Source organism: Falco rusticolus, chromosome 4 (assembly GCF_015220075.1).
Source record: "Falco rusticolus isolate bFalRus1 chromosome 4, bFalRus1.pri, whole genome shotgun sequence".
Taxonomy (NCBI): Eukaryota; Metazoa; Chordata; class Aves; order Falconiformes; family Falconidae; genus Falco; species Falco rusticolus.
The window spans coordinates 24,666,028-24,693,556 of NC_051190.1; the positions used below are offsets into that span (position 1 = coordinate 24,666,028).

At 45.1% G+C, this 27,529-nt stretch overlaps 3 protein-coding genes and 1 long non-coding RNA gene across 6 annotated transcripts in view; 1 reads left to right on the forward strand and 3 right to left on the reverse strand.

Moving 5' to 3' along the window:
- The window catches only part of PDPK1 (3-phosphoinositide dependent protein kinase 1), a 35,660-nt gene extending 35,120 nt beyond the window's left edge, over positions 1–540 (reverse strand). For both annotated transcript variants that reach the window (XM_037385645.1, XM_037385644.1), the window contains exon 1: positions 286–540. In XM_037385645.1, the coding sequence (XP_037241542.1) occupies positions 286–516 (231 nt within the window). In that variant the 5' untranslated portion in view covers positions 517–540. The remainder of the gene's footprint in view (positions 1–285) is intronic.
- Positions 286–2,870, forward strand: LOC119147099. The gene is made up of 3 exons (XR_005103946.1): positions 286–373; positions 482–650; positions 795–2,870. It is a non-coding gene; the product is annotated as an uncharacterized LOC119147099 (long non-coding RNA).
- A 5,824-nt stretch (positions 2,871–8,694) lies between these two features.
- Positions 8,695–25,425, reverse strand: LOC119146078 (interleukin-9 receptor-like). The gene is made up of 10 exons (XM_037383176.1): positions 25,339–25,425; positions 16,994–17,061; positions 15,506–15,596; positions 15,024–15,132; positions 13,474–13,667; positions 12,635–12,771; positions 12,130–12,304; positions 11,774–11,888; positions 10,709–10,793; positions 8,695–10,245 (listed from the first exon to the last, which is right to left on the reverse strand). The coding sequence occupies exons 3-10, from the start codon at positions 15,582–15,584 to the stop codon at positions 9,694–9,696; spliced, it is 1,446 nt and encodes a 481-aa protein (XP_037239073.1). The 5' UTR covers positions 15,585–15,596; positions 16,994–17,061; positions 25,339–25,425; the 3' UTR covers positions 8,695–9,693.
- Positions 25,280–27,529, reverse strand: part of IL21R (interleukin 21 receptor) — a 28,278-nt gene continuing 26,028 nt past the window's right edge. The window contains exon 9 of one of the 2 annotated variants that reach the window (XM_037383168.1): positions 25,280–27,100. In XM_037383168.1, the coding sequence (XP_037239065.1) occupies positions 26,207–27,100 (894 nt within the window). In that variant the 3' untranslated portion in view covers positions 25,280–26,206. The remainder of the gene's footprint in view (positions 27,101–27,529) is intronic. The other variant, XM_037383169.1, reaches the window with a different exon arrangement.

Here is a 27,529-nt window from a genome sequence, read left to right on the forward strand (position 1 = left end):
CGCCCGTGCCCGGGCTCGTGCCACGACGCAAGAGCGCCGCGAGCGCGGCGGCGCGGTGACGTCAGGGCGGCCGGGCGGGGTTGGGGGCCGGCCGGGCCTGAGCACTGGCCTGGTGGCCGCGGCAACCGAACCCAGCTGGGGAAGGGCCATTGGGAGCTCCCGGCCCCCGCCACGGCCGCGGGCTCAGGTGCGTCGGAAACGCCGCGTCGGCGCGGGCGTTCGCAGCGGAGTCCCGCCTGCTCGGGGAGAAGCGCCCGTGCCCCTGTCCCCTGCGTCGGGACTCACCGGGTCCGAGCGCTGCTCTCGGCGCACGGCCGCGCTTTGCAGGCCGGGAGCTGAATCGCCGTCGGCCGCGGTCACGAGCGTTCTCCAGGTACGCGGGGGGGCGCGGCCCTGCCCACCGGCCGCCGCGGGCGCTGCCGGGCTGGGGCCGCCGCGCTTTGAAGCAAACGAATTTCTCAAAGGATTTTTGAATTGTGAGGGATTACTCAAAAAGACGATGCAGGAAAGGATCATCTATATCACTGAACTGCATCGGAACCCGCAACACCGGCACTCGGCGCCGAGCGGGGGATGGGGCGCAGGGCCAGGGCAGCCGCAGGGTCCTGCTCTTGAACTGCTTTCTCTGGAAAGATTTTTGCAATAGCCAAGTAAGTAAATCGGCTTTCCTGCATGATGATTTTCACTTCCTTTTCCTCAGCAGGCGAGTAGATCAATTGATCATAACCAGTTGTTGGGTGAATGTGTACGTGGGGGTGTGGGTTTTTAGGTATACCGTTTGTTTTTTTTTTCAGACTGTATCAAAATTGGTGGCCTCCCTCATAGCGTCTCCTTCCCCAGATTCTTTCCAACTGATACGTGTCTTCCTGAAGGTATCATACCTAGACTTTGATACACTATTCAACTGCGAACTCATTTATTAAAAGTAGAACCAAATAAGTACTTCCTACCATTCTCAAATTACATGTCTCTCTTTATGTGCTATAGTAGTATTTGTCCATTTACAGTATCATCTCACTGTTAATTCATTATTTACATTGCAGTACTCTGCAACTCTCAAATCCTATTTCAATCTATTAAATAATAATATATTATTTAATAATATATTATTAAATAATAAACTATTATTTCCCAGTTTACAGTGATGCTTTTCCTTTCTCTTTTGAAGTGCAATCCTTTGCACTTTATGAAAATTCACGTTATTTAGACTGCACTCAGAATTTGTCAAAAAAATTTTTCTCCTCTTTTTCATCTCCCAACATGACTAAAATCCTTCCCAGAACAATGTCACAAATCTTGTATGCATAGTTCCTATTTCATCACCAAAATTAATGAAAATACTGAATAGGGCCAAGACTGAGCCAGGATAGGCTCCTGGAACACCACCTGAAATGCCATTTAATGAGGAACTAATAATGATTAATCCAGTGCATTTTCAAAAAGTCTAATTGTTCATTCGTAAGTCTAGCTGGTATCATTTAAGCTAACTAGCTTCCTTAGTATTCCTTTAAAATCGAACTCTGTCAAAAATACTAACCAAAGTCAAATTATTATCTGCTTCTTCCCCATTATCATCAAGTAAATTCTGTAGTCAAAGACAGAAGTTGATTCATCAATTTATATTGTTTCTCACTTTTTAATCCTTTAGATATTTTAAAAATATGTATTTTTATGCCAGAATCCTTTTAAAGAATGAAGTCATGCTAATTGGTTTATCATTATTTTGGGCTGTATTTTTCCTACATTTGAAGAGGAGACTGTTAATCTTTCAGAAGTCCTCTAGGTTTCTTGTTCAGCACAGCTTCTCAGAAATGACTTTCAACATGGCAGAGACTGCTTCAGGTAGTTTTTGCGGTTCACTTGAGGTTTTTTTGTTGTTCTTTTTTTTGCAAAAAATATTTTAGGGCAAATGCTGCCTGGCCCTGCAGAATTTAACACTGCTAAGGGTTTTAACTCAAATTCTGTGTGCTACTATCATCTTGTTAAAAAGAATCATATTAATTATCTTCGTTGCTAAACTTTATTGTTCTACTGAAACAAAAAGAGGGTGCTGTATCCTTCAATCGATTACACATCATCTGTTATTCGCTCCCTTTCCCATTCAGTAATGGGCCCCTGCTTTCCCTTTCCTCTCACTGCTGACAAGCTCATAGATTTTATTGTTGCCCCCTTTTCTACTTAATTTTAGTTGCTCAGTTTGTGTTCAACTGAACAAGAGATAAAAATCTACTGTACAAGTTTTCCAGGAGGTCTCTGGACTCCTGAACTCGGCTAGGTGAAGCCATTGCACTCTGCAGCATTGTCTTCATCTCAAAAGGATGACACAGCAAAGCTGCTCTTTACAGCATCAATGAAGGTTTTCCATGCTGAAAGGCTTTAATTGATATATGTGGTATTTCGTGGAACAGCTTTAGTTGGTACTGTGTGCTTTACTACCTCTCTTCTGAAGGCACCATTCTTTGTTTTGCTTAAAGGAAAATGCTATGGTCTGTCTGATGTTAAGCAGCAGAACCTAGCAAATTGCATATAGTGATTGCCTGGTGTGCGTTTGCCTTAGTTCAAGCATGGTGATACACACGTATAGTCTGTATGGCTGATCCATAGCCCAGATAAGCAGAGATGCAAATGAATCAGAATATCATGCCTGCCTAAGTTAGCCCTGCTGGAAAAAGAAGTAAGTCTGAACCAAACTGTTTTGACGTATACAGCTTAGTTGAGTAGTCATGTAGTATTATTATGTCTGCCCTTTTTCATACCTTCCTTTTTTTTGTGTTCACAACTCTTAGCTGTGTAACATTTGAAATATGTTTGAAATTGAAAAACAAATTTAATATGAAATAAACTTTCCTCTTTGCAGTCCATAAATGTTATTAGTTCTGTGGCAAGCCTGATACTTTCTGAGCCTTATAAAAATATGCAAGGACATAAACAAACATAAATCTGACTGTTCAGTCAGCTGTGTGGACTGTTAAGATACTGTCTAGTTACAGAGCCAAAACTGTGAACAGATGAGAGAGAAGTTTTGCCAGATCGAACTGAAAAGAATCTGTCTTTTGGCCAGGAGGTTCTGTTTGAATTCACCTATATGAAAAACAGCAAAGTGACGAAATATTCAGTAGCCATAAACAGCGTTACAGCATTAATGCCCTAAGAGATGCAAAAGCTTTTTGCTATTTGGCAGAGTTTCTCCTACTTTCCTTACAATAATTCAGCATCGATGTTTTCCCAGAAGTCTATTTCCTGCAATCCCAGTTTATTTACAAAATTTAAAAAATATATATGCAACAAATTTCTGCCTACCCTTTATTGATAAGGGGATCTTATACTTCTGCCTACTAACATTACAAGTTTCTTCCAGCAGCGCTCAGAAAACATCTTTGTAATTCCCCAAGAACCAAATCCAAGTGCAAATATATTCCTCTGCAGTCCTGGGTACTGACCTTCTCCAGTCACGTGATCTCTAAAATGAGACAGCTTGGAAAAAGCCTACTTTTAATTTTAAGTATGCCCAAACCATTACTCTTGTCAAAAAAGTAAACTGGTGTTTTACAGTTGCAGTTAATTTTGCAGTTAAAAATGCAGCATTTTTTCTATATGGGGCATGGGTTTGCATTGCACAGTACGAGCAGTAGAAGCTGTGGAGGCCACGTTAACAGAGAATCTCTACTACTTTTGGAACATAATTTTATTTTACGAAAAAATACTATCTTTGGAAAGTAAAAAGAAGTGAGCAGCAATCCATATAAAGAAAGTTAGAATATGAGGGTATTTCTACACAAAATGCAGAGGAAAAATGAAATCAACAGAAGTAACAGCAATGTGAACGTTAATTCCCAGTGGAGGTGTGACTGATGCAGCCTTTCACCAAGAACAGAAATGGGAGAGGGAACCCTTGGGCACTTTAAAATCTAGACAATTAAATTAGGTGTCTGAAAGGCCTTTCCCTTTTTTGCTCTGTCTGTGGAGATCCTATTTTAAGCATCATTTAAATCCCATTTTGGTAGTCCCCAGACGTGAATGTGGAGATATAATTACCTTCATAGGTCAACGCGCATTTTAAAGCCGGGTAGACATTTTGCTCCAGCTACTCAGCTACTTTTAGTACAAAACGTTTTGAGAACCTCATTTCTGTGTCTGATCGGGAGCATTCCTCTACACTCAGTCTGATCTTACTTCACAGAAGACACGTTTTGTGAATCTTCCTGACCTACCTATTTGGTGTACAGCGGCTCAAGCCGAGGTTTACACAGTGACTGCGTTTAAACTGCAAAACCCTCCAGCCCACAGCCCTGCACCTTTGCCTTTCTGCCGGAGCCCGCTGTCCGCCGGGGCCTGTTGCCCACCAGGGCCCGCTGCCCGCCGGGGCTCGTTGCCCGCCGGGGCCCGCTGCCCGCCGGGGCCCGGCTGGCCGCAGCGCACGAAGGCAGCCGTAAGGGGGCGCCCGTTCCCAGCGGCGGCGGCGGGCTGCTGCTCTCCGCGGCCCCGCCGAGCGGCTGCAATGGCGATATTTTTGACTTGTCCGTACCTTCGCTGTCCGCCTGGGGGCAGATGTTCCCTTTCCAAGCTGAGGGCGATGGCGCGGGCGGGCCGGCAGGGGGCGGTGGCGCGCCGCGGGAGCACGGCTCGGCCCCGCAGGGCGCGGCGCTGCTGACAGGGCTCGCGGGCGCTGCAGACCCCAGTGCCCCGGCCCGGCCGGGGGTCCCGGAGCGGTGGGGGTGCCGGCGGGACGGGGCGGTAGGGCTGGGCGCAGGGCTAGGCGCGGCCAGAGGGCTGGAGCTGCAGCATCCGCCCGGGGGGGGGGGGGCTACCCGCAGCGCAACCTACCTACAGCCCGGAGCCGTGGAGCCCCCCGGGGCCACCGCCGAGGGCAAACCGCGTCGCTCGGGCCTAAGCGGAGGCGGCGCGGCGCCCCCAGGCCCTGAGGCCGAGCGGGCCGCGCGGAGCCCCTGACCGGTGACAGCGGGGAGAGGCGCTTCGGTGCCCGCCGCAAAGGGGCGCAGTCACGTAGCCGCCGGGCCTCAGGCGGAGAGGCAGGTGCATTTTTAACAGCCAGTTTGCACCCGCAAGCAGCTGTATCGCAGCAGTGGGAAAACTGACTGTCGCAAACATCAGAATACCCGAGACGGGCACGCTATGGACAAAGCCTGGGCGTCTCCTCGTCTCCCTACACAAGTTCCATCAGATTGGCAGGCGGCTTCCATGTCACTGGACTACCTGGCCCCAGAAATCCTGCTAGGCTGGCTGCATTTGTTTCCTCAGAGCTGGTCTGAGATTTCCCAGCCAGGAAAGAATGCATCCTGTCTTATCCCTCCCACAGAACGCCGATTAAATAACTAACTTCATCCTTATCTCCAGCAGACAAAAAACTTCAGTTTGGTGGTAGCAGCAGCGCAGAGTTTTAGGACATGAAGGCAAGGTCAGTAATCTTCCAATGGCATATATGATCTTCAGCTGTTTAAAGAAGATAACCGGTATTAGGAATCAAAAAGCTGTATTACTTACGTGTTGGCACTGGTGCACCTACTCCTGTGGTATATTGAGCTGTGGGAACCACTGTGCAAGCTATTGAAAACCGTAATCTCATTATAAAGATGGGTATCCACTTGTGCACACTGACACGAGGTGAGGCATGCTATTGATTTATGTGAAAGTGTTCCTAATTTTTTTTTCTCTAGTACTGTGAATCTCATTCTCAATTTATCTGTTGTCTGGTTTTGGATGTAAAAGTATGTTATGAAAAAGTCTTCACTAGGCTGTCCACATCAATGCCCTAATTCCTTTCTTCAACTAATGCTTTATTTAGACTTGCCTATGGCTTACAATTTTTTTCAGCATTTGGCAGACCGTGTTAGACAGAGATAATACAAAAGACAACTAACTCATTACTTGCATTGAGACAGCAATCACTGTTACTGCTATGCTCTGGCACTGCCTATACTAGGCTTCATGTGAATCAGCTTAGCTCAAAAAAACCACATTGTGTTGGGCCTGCAGTACCATATCAATATAAATATACTGCTTCTAGACAGAGGCAAATATCGCATAATACTGGGCTGTTGTGCATGCACATGATAATGTAGAGCTGATGCTATCACAGCAGTTTCTGCGCTGTGCTCCAATATGCACTGAAAATGGGAAGAATGTTGATCAAATCAATCTGTTCATCAGCCCTAAAATGGTAAGATTTGACACTGAGATTTGGGGTTTTCTCAATTAACTAGGGTCCTTGAGCATCAAAGAAGAAGCAATCCAAGTGCTGTAGTCCCGTGTTGCAATTTAATCCTTGGTTTACATGTTATTAAAAGCAAAGAAACAAAATCCCCTGTGCATTCATTTCCTTTCCTACCATAAAAAGAACATCCCCTCCTCTTTTCCAATTATGATCACCAGTACATAAATATCTATGTTGTCAAATATTATAGTTCTTGCTCTAGAACTGATAGTTTAAATCTCTGCAATTGATAAGCACCTCTGTCTACAGAATCACTGTGCCTCTAACAGGAGCAGATCTGCAGATTAGATTAAATTAGCGAACATTAAACAGATTATTTATCATTTTTGGTGTCTTTACTGGTTAGATGAGCGAACATGTGGATAGGTCTGTGAAAGAGCATATGCTCTGCTGAGGGGTGCTGGGAGACTCAAGGGACTATGTATGTCTGGAAAGGCCTGTGGTGATAGACTTCTGCAGCACAGGATTTCATGACTCACAGGAGCACATCGATACAGGAAAGATGGAGTGATAGGGCTGTGGAGCTATCAACAACAGCTCACATTGGGTACTTCATAAGATGGTGCTGCTCTGAGTCTAACCAACATTCTCTGTCCTTTGTTTACACAATGATCAAATTTAACAAAAAGTAAACTAAAAAGAGCAAGCTTGTTTCTCTTGTCTGTGGAATGACTCTCCTCCTATCTGCATACTTAACCAGGAAAAGATTTACGGCTTTATTTGGCCATTGACTAATGGCAGTCTCAGGAAAAGAGATTGCTTTCACAGGCTAGGCTCCTGCACCTTTGAGCGGGAGTTTGCAGATCAATGATCTTAAGGCCCTGAAGCTCAGGGCTGCAGGGAGTGGTTCAGCATGCCAAGCACCACTATTTGACACCTGCGTTTCACTGTGAGGCATTAGAAGCCATACTGTGAAGACAAGTCACCCTAACTGAGAGGGCACAACAGGCTGAGTGCTGTCTCTTAATGTGACTTGTTTGCTGCTCTTTCAAAATGAGTTTGCATCAGTGCTGCAGTACTTATACTGTTAAGAAACATGCAGTCTGATCTTCTTACCCCTCTTGAAATGAGCATGCAGATGACTAAACAGCAGAAAATGGAACAGAGATACAGCTTCTATCACTCATTACTGGTAACACAAATATTTCACCAGAGATATAGCTATTGGGTGGGCACTAACAGAACTATACTGGTGCTCACATGCTAGACACCATGGGATAAGCTCACCACGCTGATCCCCCTTGGCTTTATGAGCTGTAAAATATGTCTTCACTCAGGAGCCTTCTTATCCCTTTTTCTGTTGATGGTGGTAGCAGCAGTACTGGCTTAGTGCTTTAGTCTGCAAACTAGGGAGAGCATTTAGTTCTTCCGTCTCTTACTTCTGTGATGTTTTCAAACCAACTTTTACTAATGATTAATATAGTTAATGTTTTCTAAAGTTCTTTCCAAACCTCTCAGACACTAACTTCTGAAAAATGGAAGTTTACATTATTCCTCTGTTTTATTTATTTCTGAATAATCATAGTGTGTTAGTTCTTTTACTTTAGTCACTTCAAGGAAAAAAAAAAACCAAAAATACACCACCAAAATCCAAGACCAAAACTAAACCAAAATCTTTGTCACAGAACATTTTCAACTCCTTAGTGGCTTACAAGTATTACTTAAATATCTTTTGAAATTGTTTCCTCTGGCAAAACTGAACAGAAATAAAAGAAAGGGGAAAATACTGACCACTTTGTTCTGGTTGCAGATGGTACACAGAGCATGAACTTAGTAGTCCCAGGAAACGAAAGGCTTCAAATGCTTGACCAGAGCCCACGTTATGCCTCCTTCCTAGATAGTAGTTCTCTGTCTTCCACTGGAAGGATCCATCCTAGAATGGTTTGAGTTGGAAGGGACCTTAAAGACCATCTCGTTCCAAGCCCCTGCCACGGGCAGGGACACCTTCCACCAGACCAGGTTGCTCCAAGCCCCATCCAGCCTGGCCTTGAACACTGCCAGGGATGGGGCATCCTGTGGATGGGCAACTGTGCCAGTGCCTCGCCACCCTCACAGTGAAGAGTTTCTTCCATCTAATCTAAATTTACCCTCTTCCAGTTTAAAGCCATTCCCCCTTGTCCTGTCCCTACATGTCCTTGTAAAAAGTCCCTCTCCAGCTTTCTTCTAAGACCCCTTTAGGTAGTGGAAGGCTGCTATAAGGTCTCCGCAGAGCCTTCTCCTCTCCAGGCTGAACAACTGCAACTCTCTCAGCCTGTCTTCATAGGAGAGGTGCTCCAGCCCTCTGATCATCTTCATGGTCTCCTCTTGACTTGCTCCAACAGGTCCGTGTTATTCTTATGCTGGGGGCCCAGAGCTGCAGGTAGGGTTTCACCAGAGCAGAGTAGAAGGGGAGGATCACCTCTCTCGACCTGCTGGTCACACTGCTTTTGATGCAGTCCTGGATACGGCTGGCTTTCTGGGCTGCAAGTACATACTGCTGGGTCACGTTGAGCTTCTCATCCACCAACACCCCCAAGTCCTTCTCCTCAGGGCTGCTCTCAATCCATTCTCAGCCCAGCCTGTATCTGTGCTTGAGATTGCCCTGACTCACATGCAGGACCTTGCACTTGGCCTTGTTGATCTTCATGAGGTTTGCACAGGCCCACCTCTCAAGCCTGTCAAGGTCCCTCTGGACAGCATCCCTTCCCTCCAGCATGTTGACTGCACCACACAGCTCAGTGCTGTCAGCAAACCTGCTCAGTCCCACTGCCTGTGTTGTCAACCAAGATATCAAACAGCACCAGTCCTGAGACCAACCCCTGGGTGATGCCACTTGTCACTGATCTCCACTTAGACATTGAGCCATTGACCACAGCCCTTTGAGTTTGACCAGCCAGCCAGTCCCCTTGTCCACTGAGCGGTCCATCTGTCAAATCCATGTCTTTCCAATTTAGAGACAAGAATGTTGTGCGAGATGGTGTCAAATATTTTGCACAAGTCCAGGCAGATGACATCAGTTGCTCTTCCTTTATCCACTAATGCTGTAACCCTGTTGTAGCAAGCCACCAAATTTTAAAATAAAGATGGCGTTTAAACTGTTGCTCAGTACATTGCAAACATTGTGGCTTCTGAGAGGCAGACAATTCCAGTAGCGCTTCCTGAAGAAAAACAGCAGGTCTGCTGCTGCAGCTAGGGGGTTGCTGGGTTTCTGCTGCTGCCAGGAAGTTGATTTAGGGAAGGGAATGGTCACGTGTCTCCTGAGGCTGCAGATGTTGCTGGAGTTGGGCCTTGCCATGCTTATAGGGGTAGTATTTGCAAGCTAGAGGAGTTGATCACAACCTTCTTTTGAAGTACAGAAATTGAGGATTTACCTAAAAATCATATATGTGTGTAATTGTCTGCACAGTTACCATTTAAGCCACTTGCGAAGACAGTGTTGGGAGGTGAGAGGACAGCAGAAGGATCTTTGTAGGCAGTATTCCTCAGGGAAGGTTACTCTGATCGTTCTGATGTTTGACAAGATTATTGCCATTGGAGAGCTTCAGTAGTTCAGCAGGAATCAGACCTCCTGTGGTATCATCGTCACACAAGGTACAATAGTCACTGCTGCTGAAGGACACACTTGCTATCTCCGAAGGCTCCTGAAGCATAAGGAAGTCACCCTTGCCATGCGCTGGGTGAGAGGGGTAATTCCTTCCCATGCTAGGGTTCTCAAGGTTGGTTTTAATTATTTCAGAGATTTTCGGGCCAACTGTATCATCAGCATGGGTTTGTGCAAACAACAGTCCTAGCCTCATTTCTATCTCTTCTGCTTTTACATACCTGCTGGGGACATACTGCTGGCTTGGACCTGAAGCAAATGCAGAGTTTTCTTCTGCAGCAACCAGATTTGTGCTTTCCATAGGTTTCAAGGATATCTGGGAAATCTGTTCTTGGATGTTGAGATCAGAAACTCCATCTGCAGTCACTTTGTTTGAGTTGCTGGCCTCTTCTTTTCCAAGCTGGCTACAAGCCTCATTAGGTCCAACCCAGTCCTAGTGAAAGTATCAGTAAGTTCAGGACATTTTGCTTAGAGTTGGAATTTTTTAAATAACTATTCTTTCCCTATGGCTTTGGCATGATAATCCAGAGGTTTCATGCAAATCTACTGGGCAAAGTAATAGGATAGAGAATCTAGTGGCTAATTTCACGGAATATACTGCAAGCTGCTTGTATAGCTTTGGCTTTGCAAAGACAGGGTGCACCTTCCAAGTTCAGCATGGATTGGGAGTGAGTCACTGGAGGGGTTTTGTTTTAAGGAAAGAGAAGCTGGACAGAAGCTCTGGTGGTGCAGCTAGTATGTGGAGGCAGGAAACTGACAAACTAAATTCCCAGGAAGACCAGAACCATGTGTCAGTAACTTTGCTCAGGAGCTAGAATGATTAATCCCAGGAAAAAAAAAAAATCCTCCCCTCAAGAACTGAGGGTCATAAGAAAGAAATGAAACTTATTTCTTACCTTAAAATTCCCATTGTGCAAATTATAGAGCAGCTGAAAGAAAGCAGCTGGTGTGGGAATGTTAAAGCAGGACAGGCTTTTTGCCCTGAAGTGAGAAAACAACACTTAAAATAAATTAAAAACAAAACCTGACAATTTTTCCGTATTCTGTCTTGATGATATAGCACACTGATTAGATGAAAGCCCCACACTTATGTTAGAAAGATTGCAGAAGCCCATTTCATATGGTTTCTGACATCTTATGCAATTGTTTGTCTGCCTCCTGTGCATGCATTTAATGTTTCTAGCCTGAAGCAGAGTCTTCAAAGTTTCTGAGGAATGGTATGTGCCACAAACTCAGTACTAGTCTATTACTCATTATATGCACTGAGCTATTTATGCGCTTCTTTAGCAACTTATTTGATCTAAACCATTGTTTCTGGAGGTGTTTTAGAGAGTTCTAGTTTCATTACATTTAGACAGAGAAATTCTGCCAGACATCCTAGTCCCTTTACTAGGGTCTATCCTGTAAAAATATTTAATCATATGGACATCATGTATTCTGTTTCTCCAAGAGCGACATGTATATGGGGCATAATAATGTATGTCAAGGCAGAAGAGAGTAAGAGGTTTTACCTTTGCTCTGCCAGCATAAAAAATTGCTGAGATGGGTGAACCAAGATTCTAGAGACACTTTTTTCCCCTGTATGTCACAAGTGGCTTAACACCGACATCAGTTTAACCATGTTTGCAGATTGCTGGTACATGCAATTTTAATTTATCTACATGAAACTTAAAAAAAAATCCATGGGTTTAAATTTCTTTAACTGCAAAAGACCCTCAACCTTGAGCTTTAGCTAAGCTTGGGTGCCACAAAGACACTTTGGTTTCCTTAAGAATTGTGTAGTAGATCATTAACTATCATCAGCCAAGGAAACATGTCACGTCCCAAGATGTCAAAAGAGCTTTTGAAAATGATTGAGTCTGTGCAGCAGAAATAGGAAGCAAAAGGGATCTAAGGACATTTGATTTACCGTCTTCAGGGTGTGAAGATCAAGGCAAACTTACTGAACAACTGAAACATACCTTGAAGAAAACTTGCAGTTCCAAAATAAATAGAGTACAGTGCCAAAACTCAGAGGAATGAACAAGAACTGCATAGTTTTGGTATTTACATTCTTTTCAGACAGTTCTAGTACACCTAGGAAAAGAATCAGTACAAAAATAACAGATAGAAAGTCTGGAAGTCAGGATAGAATACCAAATAACCAAGCAATGCAAATGAAACAGGCTGCAAAAGACCTCAAGGAAAGTAATTTGGCTATGAAAGCTTGAATGAAGCTGGTTCTGATTTGAAAAGCTTCATTTTACCAGGTGTCTTCCTTTTTTTGGAACATGGACATGAAAAGACATGAATCAAGGTAAAACAACATTCTTTGTACCTGGTTTCTGAAACTCTGTTGTCTGGCTCCACTCGCTCCACTGACTATGGTATGAATCCTCATTTTCAGAAACTTTGCAGCGAACTCGTGCAACATAAACAATGCCACTGCGAAGCTCTGTGGCTTCAATTTCTATCTGTGGCAGTGAACTGGGTAGTGTCTTGTTCAATGCGACCTACAAAGTATTACAAAGAATTTCTGTTAACAAGGCTGGGCAAAGGGATGCTCTTTTAAATATTCTGGTTTTGTTTTCCCCCTTTACCAAATGCTCTTTTCTTGGATGCAAGAAGGGGGCATGCATGATGGTGGATGATTCCTGAACGCAGGGTTCAGGAGAAGAAGATATATTGATCTTCAGTATGGATGTTTTATATAAAATCTTTCCGCCTTGATGTGGGAAACCAGGCCAGCTTAAACAGTCAGCTGCCAGAAGGCCCCGAGCTGAGTGGCAAGGCCATTGCGCCCAAAAAGCAAGGCAGTATCAGTGTGCGCCTCATCCACTTGCCTCCCAGGACATGCTGTACTCCTTATACTGCAACTCATATTGAAGAATGTCAACGAGGTACCACGGCACACTCCACCATATCTGACACTTGCTGGCAGTGACATTCCTCTGGATGTTCAAAGGTGGATCAAGTTTTACTGCAAATAGAGAAGTAGATTTTTTCATTATATTTGGGACATGAACACCACAGAAGGAGATGCATAATACTAGACTCACTGAAGTCTTGGAAGATAAAGCTGGGTCTGAAGAGTGATACTAAGACCAGCAATATACCAAATTAGCTTACAGGGTAGGTCAGAATAGCTACAGAACTGAGATAAATTACTGGTAACTCCAATAGCCCCTGGGGATAGTCCTGCAAGCAAACAACTGTGGATGTCACATTCTCCTCTTCCAACATACTACTGATGTAGACAGGCTCTGAGATTTTGCATACTAGAGCATTTCTCTGAAGTACTAGGCCATGGGACATTGAATTAGATCCACACCTTTGATTCCTCATTACTTCATTTCTTAGAAAAAAAACCCACCCAACTATAAAGGCAATCCAATTGTACATTATCCATGGCACAAGAAAACATGATGCAGATGAGAAATAAGATTGAAAGATGCTCCAGAGTCAGCCCTCTCTGAAGTCCTGGGGAACTCAGAACAGAGAAACACTGGGACTACATCCTGACCGATTAAGTTCACATAGTGCACTCTCCAGGGATGACTAGTCTGGCTTGTTTACATTATTTTCACTTGCTGTCTTTGAGACACCCTTTGTTAGCTTATCAGACCTACCACAAAGCTGCTAGGCAGAGCCTCAGCTCACAGCTGCCCTGGTTCATACTTACTGTGCTTGCGGGGATTGTACTCTGGAAAGGTAATGTATGTGTGATTATGTCCAAAGAAGTTGCCTTGGAGGGAGACTCTATAACCATCTGTTTCCAAGATCTGGCTGGCTAAATGGATTGTGCAGTGGTACTGATTCTGCATGTTCTCTCTGGCAGTCAGTTTGCAGCTGGCGTTGTGGCCCTTTGACCAGAGGCTAGAAGAATAAAAGGGCTGAAAGTTTCTTTTAAGTCATATGATTAAGTGCTTTTCAGTTTATGAAAGATGGGTGGGAGCTTAGTGCAGCACCACATTCTGGAAGTGCATGAACCTCTTCAGTGCAGACCGCAGAGAAAGCAATGCTAAAGCTGGCTGGACAGCCGGGCTGAAGAGGGAGGAAGGAGACACCTTCATAACCTCACTCTGAGAGCACCAGGCCTCCCAGGTGCTGCACGCAGAGCCCAGTACCTGCCCCTGCGCCCTCTGAAAGGGGGCTCCTGCGTGTTGCTGCCAGGAAAGCAGCTGGTATAGGGGGGTAGGAGTGGGTGGACAGTTAAAGTGCACAGCACAAAGCTAACAAGTTGTACGTTAAAGCCTCTTTCGCTATGAACACACCAGTACCGATGGCAAAACATGTCAGAGGTCGGTTTGTTGCTTGCTTGTTGTTGTTGGTTTTTTTTTTTTAATATTCACAAGCTTCAGCACAGCGTAACAGGATGAATGACAGAAAACTTCATCTTGGGGAAATAGCTCCAAAGAACAGTCTTCTAATATTAAATTATCTAATGTAGCTGGTTGTTACCAAATTTTTCTTGGTGCATGTGACCCTGCAATAAACTGGGATACCACAGTTTATCAGCTTGGCCTTTTTTTATAGATATAAAATCCAGTATCATTAAGAGTTGGGCTATTTTTGACTTTACCTTACCAGAATGTATGAGGCATCTAATGTCAGCGTGGCTTTCCCTCCTGTAACAGTTCACTAGTTATTGGTAGTCACGGCAATGTTATTACATAATCTAAACATATTCACCCCAAATTAGCACATCACAATGCCTGGTGATAGGATAATAAGCAAACTATTCACCTCGTTCCTTCTGCTAGAGGAAAAATTATTCACATAATATTCTAAGACTGTTATTAAAGCTTATAACTCACTGGACTTTCAAAATCCTTTTGTGTATATATATTAAGTCATTTAGATTAAACCACTAGGGGTTAAATTTCTAGGCAACAAGAAGCTATTAGAAACTGATGAGGCAGCTTCATGTAGGGTGGGCTCTGGCAGTGCGCAGGTGGTGGGGAGCGGAGGCTGGGACTCGGCAATGCGGGGCCAGGGACCTGCCACACCGGACCCCGGCAGCACCTGCCGGGCTGTGGGCCCACAGCAGGTGAGAGGGAGCAGCTTCCAGGGCAGCCCAGGTACGGGGTGATGGGGCAGCAGAGCTAGCCGTGCCACAGGTGCCCTGCTGGGGGGGGGGCGAAGCCCACGGCCGGGCCCCATCTGCTCCAGTGCTGTCCTGCCTGTGCCAGCGCCGGGGCTGCCACGGACGGCTCGGTGTGCGGCTCTTACTTGGTGAAGTGCAGGTGGAAAGGTCCATTGCCCGCAGGTTCCGACGTTGCCCACATGCAGCTCACGGTAGTCACATAGTTATTCAGGCAGCTCAAGCTGCCAGGGAGCTCTGCAGAGGAAGGAGACAGAGCTGCAGTCGGGTGTCACCTGTGGAGGCCTTGCTCCGTACTTCCTCTAGCAACACCTCATCTGTCCTTCCTCAAAATGTTCTTCCTCTCTTGTACCACACTTCACTGCACGAGATGAGTCTAAGACCTGAGGGCAGGAACCTTGGGCAGTGGCTACATGTTTCTGCTGCCCAGCTTGACCAGTATGTGCTCAGCTCCACAGGCCTGGCATTGCCAGCCAGCTGTACTGGTCCCCAGGACCTGGGAAAGGGCAGTCGCAAGATCTTGCGCTGCACACTTCAGGGGCTGTGGATGAAAAACAAGCACATGCACGTGCCTCTTCCCACAGTGGACCTGTTCCAGATCTCCTCTTACCTCTCTCTCCTCCTCCACCAAAGAGCAGCACAGCAGTAACGCACAGCTGGAGGCCCAGCTGCCACACATCTCCTCCCATCCCAGGCAGTATCTAAAATAGAACAAGTGTTAGAAGCAGTTTTGTTCGTATTTGTACCAGCAGGTTGAAGCTTTAGCTACATGCTTCTGCCAGCTCTGACACAAGCTGACCCTGACTGTCAGATGGGGCACCAACTCCGCTATACTGTTTCTTCTATAGGAGCTGCTCTCATGGCAGTAAGTAGTACTTCGCATAGGAACCCAAAGCACCAGCTGCCTGAAAGGAAATCTTTCATTCCAGCCATTTGATCAGGGGTGTGGGAGCATTCCATCTTTCCTTCCTTCTTGCACCTTTAGGCATATGGTTTATGTCAATTTAAGAGCAGCAGAGAGCCACAGTTGGTTGGAACGTTCATGTTTCCCTGTATCCTCTTTCTGACAGTAACCAAAACCAGATGCTTAGAGAAAACCATAGCAACAGAGGAAGCATAGATGTTTTTCCCTGAGAACACTTTCAGCCTCCAGACGTTTGTAGCTCAGGGGCCTCCTGGACCAGACATAATTTCTGCAGATTGAAGGCTTCTATAGATTTTTCTCTCATGAGCTTGACCATCAGCAGTAGTCATCTGCTGAAAGCCACCTACACCACAAACACTGCTGCCTGCCTTCAACGAAGTGGGGTTTTTTTGTTTGGTTTTTGGGGGGTTTTTTTTGAGTAACTGGTCTGCTGCACCTTCCCTTTCTCTTCACTAGAGGAACACGTGCTTGACTCACCGGTGTCACAAAACTTTCGAGGGAACCTTTCCTTCAAGCCACTTGGAGTTGTCCTGAACTAGTGTGAAAAGGTTCCAGTTCAGGAGCAAAAGCTGGGATAGAAATGGGTGTTCTACCCTACACATTTTTTGTTTTAGAAATTCATCCATTTCATATCTGAACAAAACTAAGACCTGTCATATTTTTCCCTCTCTCAAACACACACACACACACACGAGAAGCTACAATTCCAGGCAGATAACCAAGTTGCTTATCTGCAGTGTGGGAATCTTGGGATCATTTTTCCTTCCCCTAAGTACTTCCTTGCCATAAAAGAAAACTCCCAAAGGCAGAAGCAGAAGGAACAGCTGATATACTCCTGGTCAAAGCCCTCACCAGGTATGTAGAATACTTAGGGCCACTTAGGTTCATTACCCCAACTTACTGAAGGGTTGTATAAGGATATTTGAAGTGTATCCTTTGCAATACAGAATGTTATCTCTCTACAAGGTTATGCTGGACTCTCTTTTTATTCAGAAATTCCATTCTGTGAATTCTTTCCTGATTAAGTTTTCATTTAAGATGGTACTTTTTATGACAAAGTTTCTGATTTCATGATTTTCCAGCAAAGTTTAATATGAAGAATCCTGACCTGATCTACTCAGGGATAGATGGTGTTTTTTTAAGATGCTTCCGGTTTGCAATATTTACTGTTACCTTAATGCAGCAAACAAGCCCAGCACCTCCACAGGTAGTGTGCTGCTTTAAGGAGCCCACGACTCAGCCTGGAACCCAGAAAACACGGAATAAGTTTGTAGGCAGAGACTGCTAATAAGTACAGACTAAAACAGTCACTTGCAAATTAAAAAAATATTGGAGCAAAAGTGTTTGTGCTGCTTGCCCAGCATGGACACTGAACTGAGCTCTAGGGCTGGGGTAACGAGAAGCTGTGAGAAATGTTCTGTCTTGAAGGAGCTTGGCTTAGTTATTGCAAAAAGAAAAAACCCCTGGCAAATTTTGGTTGTTACAAGCTCTCTTTCAGAAGCTGGGGAAAAGGGAGAGAGAAGCGTCAGGATAGAAAACCCAACAAGTATGGCATTAGCACAGGGCCGAATGGGTACAGCCTGGCTATAGAATAAGGTCGTGGTTTCTACCCAACAAAGGGTCTGAAGCAGTTTTGAATAAGAGCAAGTGAGAAAGAGCCTACACTTAGCAAGGGTTGTGGTATTTCAATCATTAGGATTGTCTTCCTGAAGGGATTTAAGCAATCTGGTGGCTACAGCAGCAGGAGCTGGACTCCATGACCAAGAGTATTCTTCCAGTCCCAGATTTCACAAAGGTGGACAGCAGCATCCACGTATCAACCTCTTTCCTGTAATTATGCCTGCTTGTGGTGTCCCTTTTCTGAATTAAATAGTAAAATAATTACAGCATTTCAGAAACTGATCAAGAGAAAAGGAATCTTTCTGGCTTCCACTTCACCACCTCTTCATCTATGGGTTTTGGTAAATATCCTGTTTTGCTGCAGACCTTCAGAGCAGGGGTTGTCAAGAGGAAGTGTCACCATTAGCTGATTTTAGCTGAGAGAGGCTGGGAGGCATGAAGTCTCTCCTCTGCTTATCATTCTAATCAGGGTTGCATATGATCCCTGTGACAGATACAGTAAGGCTGACTAAATATGAAATAGAGTGAGCTGCCTTAAGTAGAATGATACATGTGCCCACAAGAACTTGTTCAGTCACACAAACAAACATAGGTCAAGATAACTAAACCACGCTACAGCATTTCCAGGTAATTGCTACTAGTTTGATAACACACCCACCCCAAGTTCTTTGTTCAGTTCTGCAATGTTTTAAACGTGTCAGACATTTCCTGGCTTTCCAGCTCACCTGGAAACAAATGCAGCATGTTTAAAAGCAAATCTTTGTGTTAGAAGCCTTGAACATTAGTCACAAGTAGATCATAGAACACTACATTCCAAAAGGCTTACCAGAAAATGGTTTGGGGAAATAGCGCATAACCAGCTGAACAAGATTCTGCAGTACATTAATGCAATTAAAGGAGCTAACACAGGACTGTGGATACATATCAATTAAAATAAATGTTATTGCAGCTACATGTAGCATTTGTAACACCATTATTAGTTCATTCCTTCTGTTGCGTTCCACACTTTAAACAAAAAGTTGCTGAAAAGATGAAAATGGTTCTGAAAAGGGCTATAAGAATTATTTAATCCTGGATAACTTTCCTCAGAAATGAACAATTAAAGACAACTAAATATCTTTGATTAACCAAAGGAAAGGCTAAGTAGTAATTTCAAACCACTTGTGATGTATCTTACATGGGAAGAAGATTACAGGTAAAAATATTTTATTTTTTCTTCTTCTTCTTCTTTTCTAAATCTACCAGAAAAAGATAGAAAGAATCCAGTAGTTGGACACTGAAGGTAGATGCAGTTAGACAGAAACAAAGTGCAGAATCTGTACAAAGGGGAACTACCTTTATTGCTGGAACCTCTCGCCTAAACATGATCCAAGACATGTAGTACGTAAATCTTGGTAAGGTATCTAAAAAACCAAAACCCCCAATTCTTAGCTCTGATGGCACTCCAGTGCTAGCTGCAACAGCACTATCACAGCAGCTGGGGGACTGGAAGACAAATCTACTTCCTAGCCAGCCTGCTTGTTGCTTTTTTTTTTTTTTTTTTTTTTGTACTAATGTCCAGTTTCTGCAACAGTGCTGAGTTGTGGGTGAAGGCAGAAAAGCCCTGTGAAAACTGTAGATGTGGGAGGTGTCAGAGGAAGTGAGAAGAGCCACCTTCACTCTACAGGAAAGAAAGGGACCAAATGTCGGAGCGAAAGCCCCGAAAAGTTATACCAGGCATGCTGCTGCCAGTCCAGGCGTTGGCTTAGCACTGAAAGCTGACCGGTGACCTCAGGTTCCCAAGCTGTCTCAAGCTGGTTGCAATGGTGTTTCCATCCTCTCTGTACATTTCCAGCGCAGAGCTCTTCTGCTCGAGGAAATGGGGCCTTGCAGCCACACCTTTCCCCTCCCCTCCTGTGGTTCCATCAGCTCCCTCCATTTCCCAAGAGTAATTTCAAGTCATTTTAACCAGAATTTATACAACACATTTTCTAAATGCTCTCAACTGCTGATCAACAGAAAGACAGGTGATTGCAGATTTCTGGTAATACAAATGGGTATAGCAATAGCAGTCATTCAAAGTTCTGGCTAACCCCAGATGACCTTTGCTTTTAAGAATTTCTAGGGTAAAATGAATTATTTTATATATATCCCCCTGAAAGGGGAAGTAATACAAGAAGGTGACAGCACAGTCTCAGCATGTGGGTAGCCTAGATATCATCTGGGTTTTAGCAAAGCAGAGCTTTGTGGAGACTTGGAGCGAGATTAAGGTAGCTCAAGAGAATTGCAGGCAGCACCTTCGGTGTGTAAGTAGTATGGAGGAAGGTTAGGAGGAGCTGATTTGGTGAGTGGGAGGTGGAAGCTGGCTTCATAGAAAGAGTTGACGTCTTGATAGGGAAGTGAGAGATGACAAGAGGACAAGGAGAGGCTGTCAGTGACTTTGAAAGTGGGGACAAGAAGCTTATATTTGATGTGACAAAGAAGAGAAAGAAGAATTATGCAGAGAAATTTAATGGGATCAAAGTGACAGACACAAAAAAGGACCTTTGCATCTCCAACATTTGGATGACTACAAGTAAGACAAGATCAGCTTTACAAAGGCCTGATAAAACATGAAACTGAAGTGTCATACTAGAGCATGAGCAGGGATTTTCACGTGTGCGAAAATTCTTCAACATGCCCGAGTACCCTTTGATACATGTAGTGATACTAAATGCCAGCCCACAGCAGCCAGCCAGGACTCCTAGGTTCTATCCCACCTCTGCCATCAGCTTTTATATAGAGTAGATTGTTTCATCAGTGCAGTTTTTCTTGTTGCAGCTCGCTTGTGAGGTCTGCTATGCCCACCTAAAATTCTCAGAGGAAGTCAGAAGCTTCAGGTTTTGATTTGGCAGTGTCTCTGAGCTGTTCCAAAACGTGCTCTGCTTGCTCTCCCTCTCACAGCAAGATGCAATTAGTGGTGCACAGTGGGAGCAGGCACAGCAGACACAGACCCTCAGACACTCTGTTCCCATTCCCGACATCTTAACAATTAGTCATAAGTGACCTGCTCTCCCTTGGCCATAATTCCTTCCTTTGCTTAAATCTCTCCCAGAGGCAGCACCAACAGGCTCTAAAGAAAGGCAGGACACTGACTCACACCTGTGAGGTCCAGCATGACGGACAATAGTGTGTCTGTACCAACATGCACATCCCTCCGTCTGTTAAGGTTAGCCCCAAGTGCACGTACTCCAGAGTGATCCATTGTGCACTAAGTGTGATTGTTTGTCAAGGACACTCCTTCAGCCATCCTTGCCTACAAGAAAATATTTTGTAGGTTCTTTAAGAACAATTAATAAAAGACTATCTACCTCTGGAATACCTAGGCCCCTAAGCACGTCTGACAAAGCATGTCAAGTGCACATGGTAGACTCACATGATCAGCATGTGAACGGCTGGAGAATAAGGAAAAAGTACCAAGATTCCCTTATCTGAACAGATTATCAGAGAGAAGCCCATGTAACCAGTCTTTTTCTCCGTTCATCTTTGCGTAGCCATTTTTCCACAATCTGATGCTCATGAACTGCTACGTACTTTTGCATTTGACAGACTTGGGATCCCAGAGGCTGAAAAAAAACTGCTACAAAGGATGACTAAAGCAACAAAGTGATATTCATACAGACACACACACATAAAATATATGTATATACATGTATTTACATGCGTTAAAAAAGCATATTTTTGTCTGCACAGTCCCAAACACTGGGATCTATTTCAGTCAGATTCATTTACACTGATCTCTCTCAGTCAAAGAGGAGCACATGAAAATCATTTGTTCAAGATGGTGCTTCCTTCTAGCGCAATCTGTACCAGAATGAACGTAACAGTGTGGGTTTGTGCTCAGCAGACTAGCGGGACAAAAGCGCAAAGACCCTTCTGGTGATTTTATTGCTCTAGGTTCCTAGCACAAGAAACAATATAGAATTCCACATCTAGGTAAAGAAATTATTTTTCAATATCTTAGCTCGGTAGATTTATCCTATCATTATTTACTGTGACGCATAGCACAGAAATATGTTAAACTGTCTTACCAGCTCAAAGGAAACTTCACTTTATGCACTGCTTCTATCCCTTGATAGTTAGGTTGTGTGGTTTGATGATCAGGCAGTAGCAGCAGCAGCATAATAAAGCAGAGCTTACTGTGCCCGATTTTAAAGATAATCTCAAGAACCAATGAAAAACTGTTCAGATCATCAGATTGAGTTCAAGTAGCTGCATCTGCAATTACTCATGAGTGATGGAGAAACGGAGGAATTTCTGTTAAAGAGTTAACACTTTAAAAGCCAAGTAATTTGCTGAATATGAAAGTACCTTCTTGCAACATTTATATAAAAAAGGCAAACAGAAGAGCTCCCTAAGTGACTTAAAGCCATCTCCTAGCCCTATCTGGATGTGAGGAGAGACTGATTCCACCCACGGCCTCTCCCAGCTGTGCTCAGACACCCGAGGCATCCCTGAGCTGCCCTGTCCTGTACTTCCTCCACGGGCTGCTGCTGCACCGTGCTCAAAGGGGAGCTCTGGAAGCAGAGGCAAACAAGCCCCACAGTGCTTCCATGCCCAAATCCTGGAGTGTGTAAGGCACAGATCTTTCCATACCCAGCTCCAACACTGCAGGGGTAGTGTTACCATCAGGGTCCATCAAGTCAGTCACACGCGCAGGTCTAGTGGCAGAGAACGGGAGAGAGGCAGGCAAAGCACAGGCTGAACAACAGTCCACCAGCATCAGCTTTAGGGCCAAAAGACAGGAAGACAGGGCCCATGCAGGAATGAAGACAGACATTTCCAAACTGGTACTACAGACTGAGATACGCTGCTTCTCCCAACACCTCCTTTTGGGCCTTCCCCATCCAGTAAGACTTCTCCCAACTCCCACGAGGCCTCAGTTACCTGTCTAAATGGGTATGACACATAACTTATGGTTACCACAATCCTGGACAGGAGCAGAAACAGAAAGCTCCTAAAATGCAGGCAGCCTTCAGAGTATCATGTAAGTAATACTTGCTGCCTCAGAGCTGTCCAGATGCCTGAGCTGCCTGCTGCAGGAGCAAACATCTAGTCTCATGTAGAGACAAATTATACCCCTGCACCTTCCCAGCCTACTGCCACAGGCCACCATAAAGATGCCACGGCCATGTAAGACCCACAGCTTTTACCATGTTCTGCCTACAGGGCAGACAGGAAAAAAAAATTCAGTAAAAGAGTTCAGCAGCAGTTTTGCTCAAATGGCAAAGCACAAACTTCTTTTCCCAGTTTCCTTTCATATGACTGTTCCAAAATACAGAGCAGTATGCCAGACAAGAACATCACAGCTGTCTGCAAGTTGCCTTTTTTCATGCTTCCCCCCTACCCCAAGTGCCACTCAGCCCAAAGGCCATTAACAGAACTTCTGCTCTCCAAAGGCCACCAGATCCTTCTTTCATGTTTTCTAGGAACCATAGAACCCGTTCACACCTGTCCGGCAATTAGCTTCCATGAGGTGAACATTGTTTCTCAACAGATGATTTGCTTTAAGTTGCATCTACCTTAAGCTTTTGTTTGCTTGTTTTGTTTTTTGGGTTTTGGTTGGTTGGTTGGGGTGATTTGTTTTTTCCCCCAAAGTGCTCCATTTGGATAGACACCCGCTGTTTGTCTACTGTCAACCCTGGACTGAATGCATATGCTTTACTATCTCCTCTGGCTATGGCTCACTACAGAGGCGAACACAGTAAGGGACAGAAGCATCCCATTACAGTAGAAGCTACTGGGACATGCAGCACTTGCTGTGTTTGTGCTGCATTCCTTGGCTTGTACAATGATGCACATTTTTGAGCCTATACAGACTCAGACTCATATAGACTGGGATTTCTGTGTCTACCTGCTTCAGTGCTTGGCTAGTGAACACATTGTTAGTCCATCAGAGTGGATGATCTGTGCTATAATCCAAGACCACTTCTGTATTCCAACCATGCTGTCACTCAAGAATCTGTGAGATCTGACCTCCCTCCTGTCCTCTGCTCATCAAGTCCCCCAGTAAAAGGACACCGTTCTGGTCACTGCAACACCTTAAGTCCACTATCATGTCCCTGACTGTTGTGAATACTGCACAATGCACAGCAGACCACAGCCATCTAAAGCCTTTGTCCACATGGGTGGTGCTGCTGGCATCTTCTTACTACCTCATTCCACTGCTCAGTGCGTGACTAACCTCACCTTGGCAAGGTGGCTAAAGCCACCGCTCCTGCTGTGTGCTCAGGTAACCAGGCGATCTAAGCAGACTCCTCCGCAGTAAAGGGCTTAAGCAGCATATTGCAAACTCTGTTCTTTTAAGCAGGCTGCTTGGCCAAGCACTTAAACATCAAATGCCTTTACCACGCTCATGATCATAAACAACGCAATCACAACTCCTTCCTGTGCTTCACGTGGCTATTCAGGAATCTGCCGTGGTGGGCTACTGTGAGTAAGGCCTTTAGAGACGGCTTGTTTGAAAGCTGCGGAGGCCTCCCAAAAACTGACAAAATATGACTTGCAATACTACCAACAGCCCTAGCATTCCTGGGGAAACAGTTTTTCTAAATTAGATATTGCTAGGTCAGGGACATTTGCAGTTTGCTCCTGGGAGCCACAGAAAAAAAGCCCACCTCAAACCCCTCCACATTCACAGTATCAACAACTCATTGGCCAGAAGCTTAATGGTTACGGCTTACTTCAAAGGGAACAGTTGCCCTTATTTTAATATCCTTACAGCACATATCAAAGCGAGCTCTTCTCTGCCCGTGAAGTCTGCCTCCGATGGTGACCGGAGGCAGCTTCTAGCCCAGAGTAGCACCAAACCACCACCTACCAGCTGCGCAGCGAGGTAGTGTTGCAGTAACAGGAACAGCTCCTCCTGGGAGGAGCAGTCCTGGGGCCAACCATGCTAACAGAAACGAGGAGTGCACAGAACCGAGATGCAAAGGCCCTAGAAAGAGAGGCAGGTTTTCCCTCCTCCCTTAAGCAGCCTGGGGCCAGTTACCACAATGTTGTTTCTGAAGCGCAAATAGCTGCAAGCTGAAGCTGCAGAAGACTCTGCTACAAACTACCAGTGATGCTTTTGCCCAGTGCACACTTGTAGACATGAGCACGATGCAATCAGCCCTTGTTAGACAGTGCGGGGCAGGCTCAGCTCATAGGGAAGGGAGTGGAGCCGGCCCGATCCTCTGCTCCCTCGGGGAGGGCATGCAGGGTACTCGCGACACAGAAGGAAGGATGCATAACCACGCTAAGACAACACCCTCCATGACTTATCACAGAAGATGGCAAGAAAAATTAAAAAAAAGGAAGGAACCAAAAAGCTGGTATCTTGGAGCAGTGCCTAGGAAGCCTCTGAGCTAGGGGTATACTGAAGGAGTAATAACAACATGGACAAAGCTAAGCCCTGTAGGTTCAAAACCAATGCAGCAGAGACCACGGCTGTTCTAACAATCAAACCAGGGGTGTGGATGCACAAAAAACCTCCCCAGCACTCACCTGTGAGAGAAGCAGCCTCTCTTCATTACAGTGCTCCCTCGTTTAGGGAGCTGTGGGGTTGGCTAAAGTCTTGGGCAAGAGATGGGGGAGAGGGAAGAGAGTTTTTTGGTATCACAGCAACAACAGATTGTTACTGCACTGGAAACATACATCATTCACCAAAAGGTTCTCTCAGTATAAGATCTTCTGGAGCCAAGCAGCCCATGGGTTAATAGCACTGTGCCTACATAAGATGTAGGTCTTCACCTTCAATATCAGCATTACAGTAACTTTTAAAGACAATTATCCTAAACAGAGATGTCAGAGGGAAACATATTCACAGTTACAGCGCAAATAGCAGTTTCGTGGTTGGCTTTATTGGCTAGCAGAAACCACTCAAAATTTGTGCTACTGACCTGTTAACTGCAGCAGACCAGGTCCAAGGCAGAAGATGGAGTTGCAGGCACATCCAGGTAGCAACAACATTTTTGAAATTCCTGCATATTCTAAAAGTCACTCAATGTTTCAGTGAAAGTGCTTGGAAAATGCTGGAAAAGATGCTAATTCAGTAGAAAGCCCTAGTAGCAAGAGTTTGCCTGAAATTATATGTGTTTTGAAGACTTTTCACTTCCAGACTCCACCTGCAAAGGCAAAGTCTTTCTGAAACCCGAGTTGTTTGGTCTCTTGGATGCACAGTCCTGTGATGATTATAGGAGAAATTGGTTTTGATCATACCCCATGGACAGGGCTAGGACTCTACAAAATTAACAAACTGTTACAGCTGGGCTTAAAGAGCCAAAGACATTAGTAGGAAAAGTAACACCACCTGTGTTGCTTGGAAAGCATAGGGGAACTTTAATGTAACAAACATGCTTGCCACAGGTTATGCTTCTAAGACTCCACGTACACCCAAAATCTCAAGTCATGTGAGAATACCAGGGAAAATAATTTAAAGTTTTGTACTCTTTATAAGGTTGCTGTCAAAAAATTTGCACATCTACATAAGCCAAAGGGTAATTTTCAAGGTACAGTTGCTTTTTCTGCTATTATAAAGGGTTTGACCTTAAATTCTAAAAAAAAAAAGCCAGTCATGCATCAAGTTTGAAACATTAACAGGATAACTGGCAATAGAAGTAGGCATATATTTCTATGGACCTAACAGTCTTCAGTTGTATGCAATAAGGCTTACATAAAATAAACTGTTTCTCTCTTGAATTTTGCTAACACTCCACTTCTGGCGCAGTATGGAAAAGGTCCTACACTCTGCAAGGCAACATCAAGTCCTTAGTTTGTCTGTGTCCCACTGACAGGGCTGTCAGAGCGACAGGAGACCCACTGCTTGACGTAGCTCCGTGGAAAGTCTTCCCCCTCCCGCTCAAGAGGACTGTTTTGCTCAAATTCACAGTCAACTGGACTCCCGCAGTCCGAGTCCACAAAGCCACTGTCAATAGTGTCCAAATCTACGCAGATCATCGGGTAACTATCACCGGGCCTTGCAATGTGAGGGAAGAAGTCATAGGAGCCTTCACTGTAGGAAACACTCTCACCATCAGGAGAAGGTAGGGAACCTGCGTTTTCCAAATCCCACTGATCAGGCTGCAAGCAAAGTGCTTCTAGGATGCTCCCCACCCCTCCTTCCAAAGCCCCTTCTACTTGCTGGTGGGCTGGGACACTTGCACTCCCCGGGTGGTCTGTGGACACAGAGCCTGAAGCAAGTATTCTGTCCTGCATGCTCAGGTCAGCCAGGTGCAAGCCACTGGATGTCCTTCTGTCTTCATCGTCAACGTTAACCCTGGGGTAACCAGTTTCTCCAGCACTGTTATCTTCCTCACTGGTATGCTCATGTCCTCTGTACACACGGTTACAGTTGCACGGGCAGTTACAAGGTGTAAATTCATCAGCCACAGTCACAGTGTCAATGGACAAGTGCCCGTATGACTGGTCCTGAGTCACACTGCTACTGTTCGTGCTAGACAGCAGGGACTGGCTATCCTGACCCGGGGTAGTTAGGCAAGACACACAGGGCTTGCAAGGCAGATCTTTTTTCAGCTCGCGCAGCTCCTCCTGTGAGGTACTGTTGGAAGGATGCACGGTGTAAACTTCTAGGACCTCTGGAAGGACTATTCCCCATTCAAAGAAATTGAGGGTCATTTTTGTGTGTGAGGCACCAACCCACTTCTGCATAAAAGGACGGAGGGAGAGAGAGATTAGTACAATCAGGTTCTATCATTGCTATCATTAAGGCTCCACAGAAATGACCAAAGTTCTCATGCTTTTAGAGGCAAAGTCAAACTCTGACTCCTCCAAAACAGCAGGGTATGAGATGCTGCTATTACCAGACACAGGCAGCTGCAGCAGAACTGACTCAAAATAATTGAAAATAATTAGCTTTGAGGGGTTTGCATGGCTTTGCAGGTTTCTTTATGCTGCAAAGAATGCCAGTGCCCACAGCAGCACTCCTTCGTGCATCAGTCTGAGGTCCCAGCCCAAGCCACCAAGGGTCCCTGCTCTCTTGTCTTGGACACTGCTTCTCCGGGGGAGAAGCTGATTGTCCTTCCTTATGTGCTGCATCTCCAGCCAACACACAGATAGCCCTGCTCCATCACA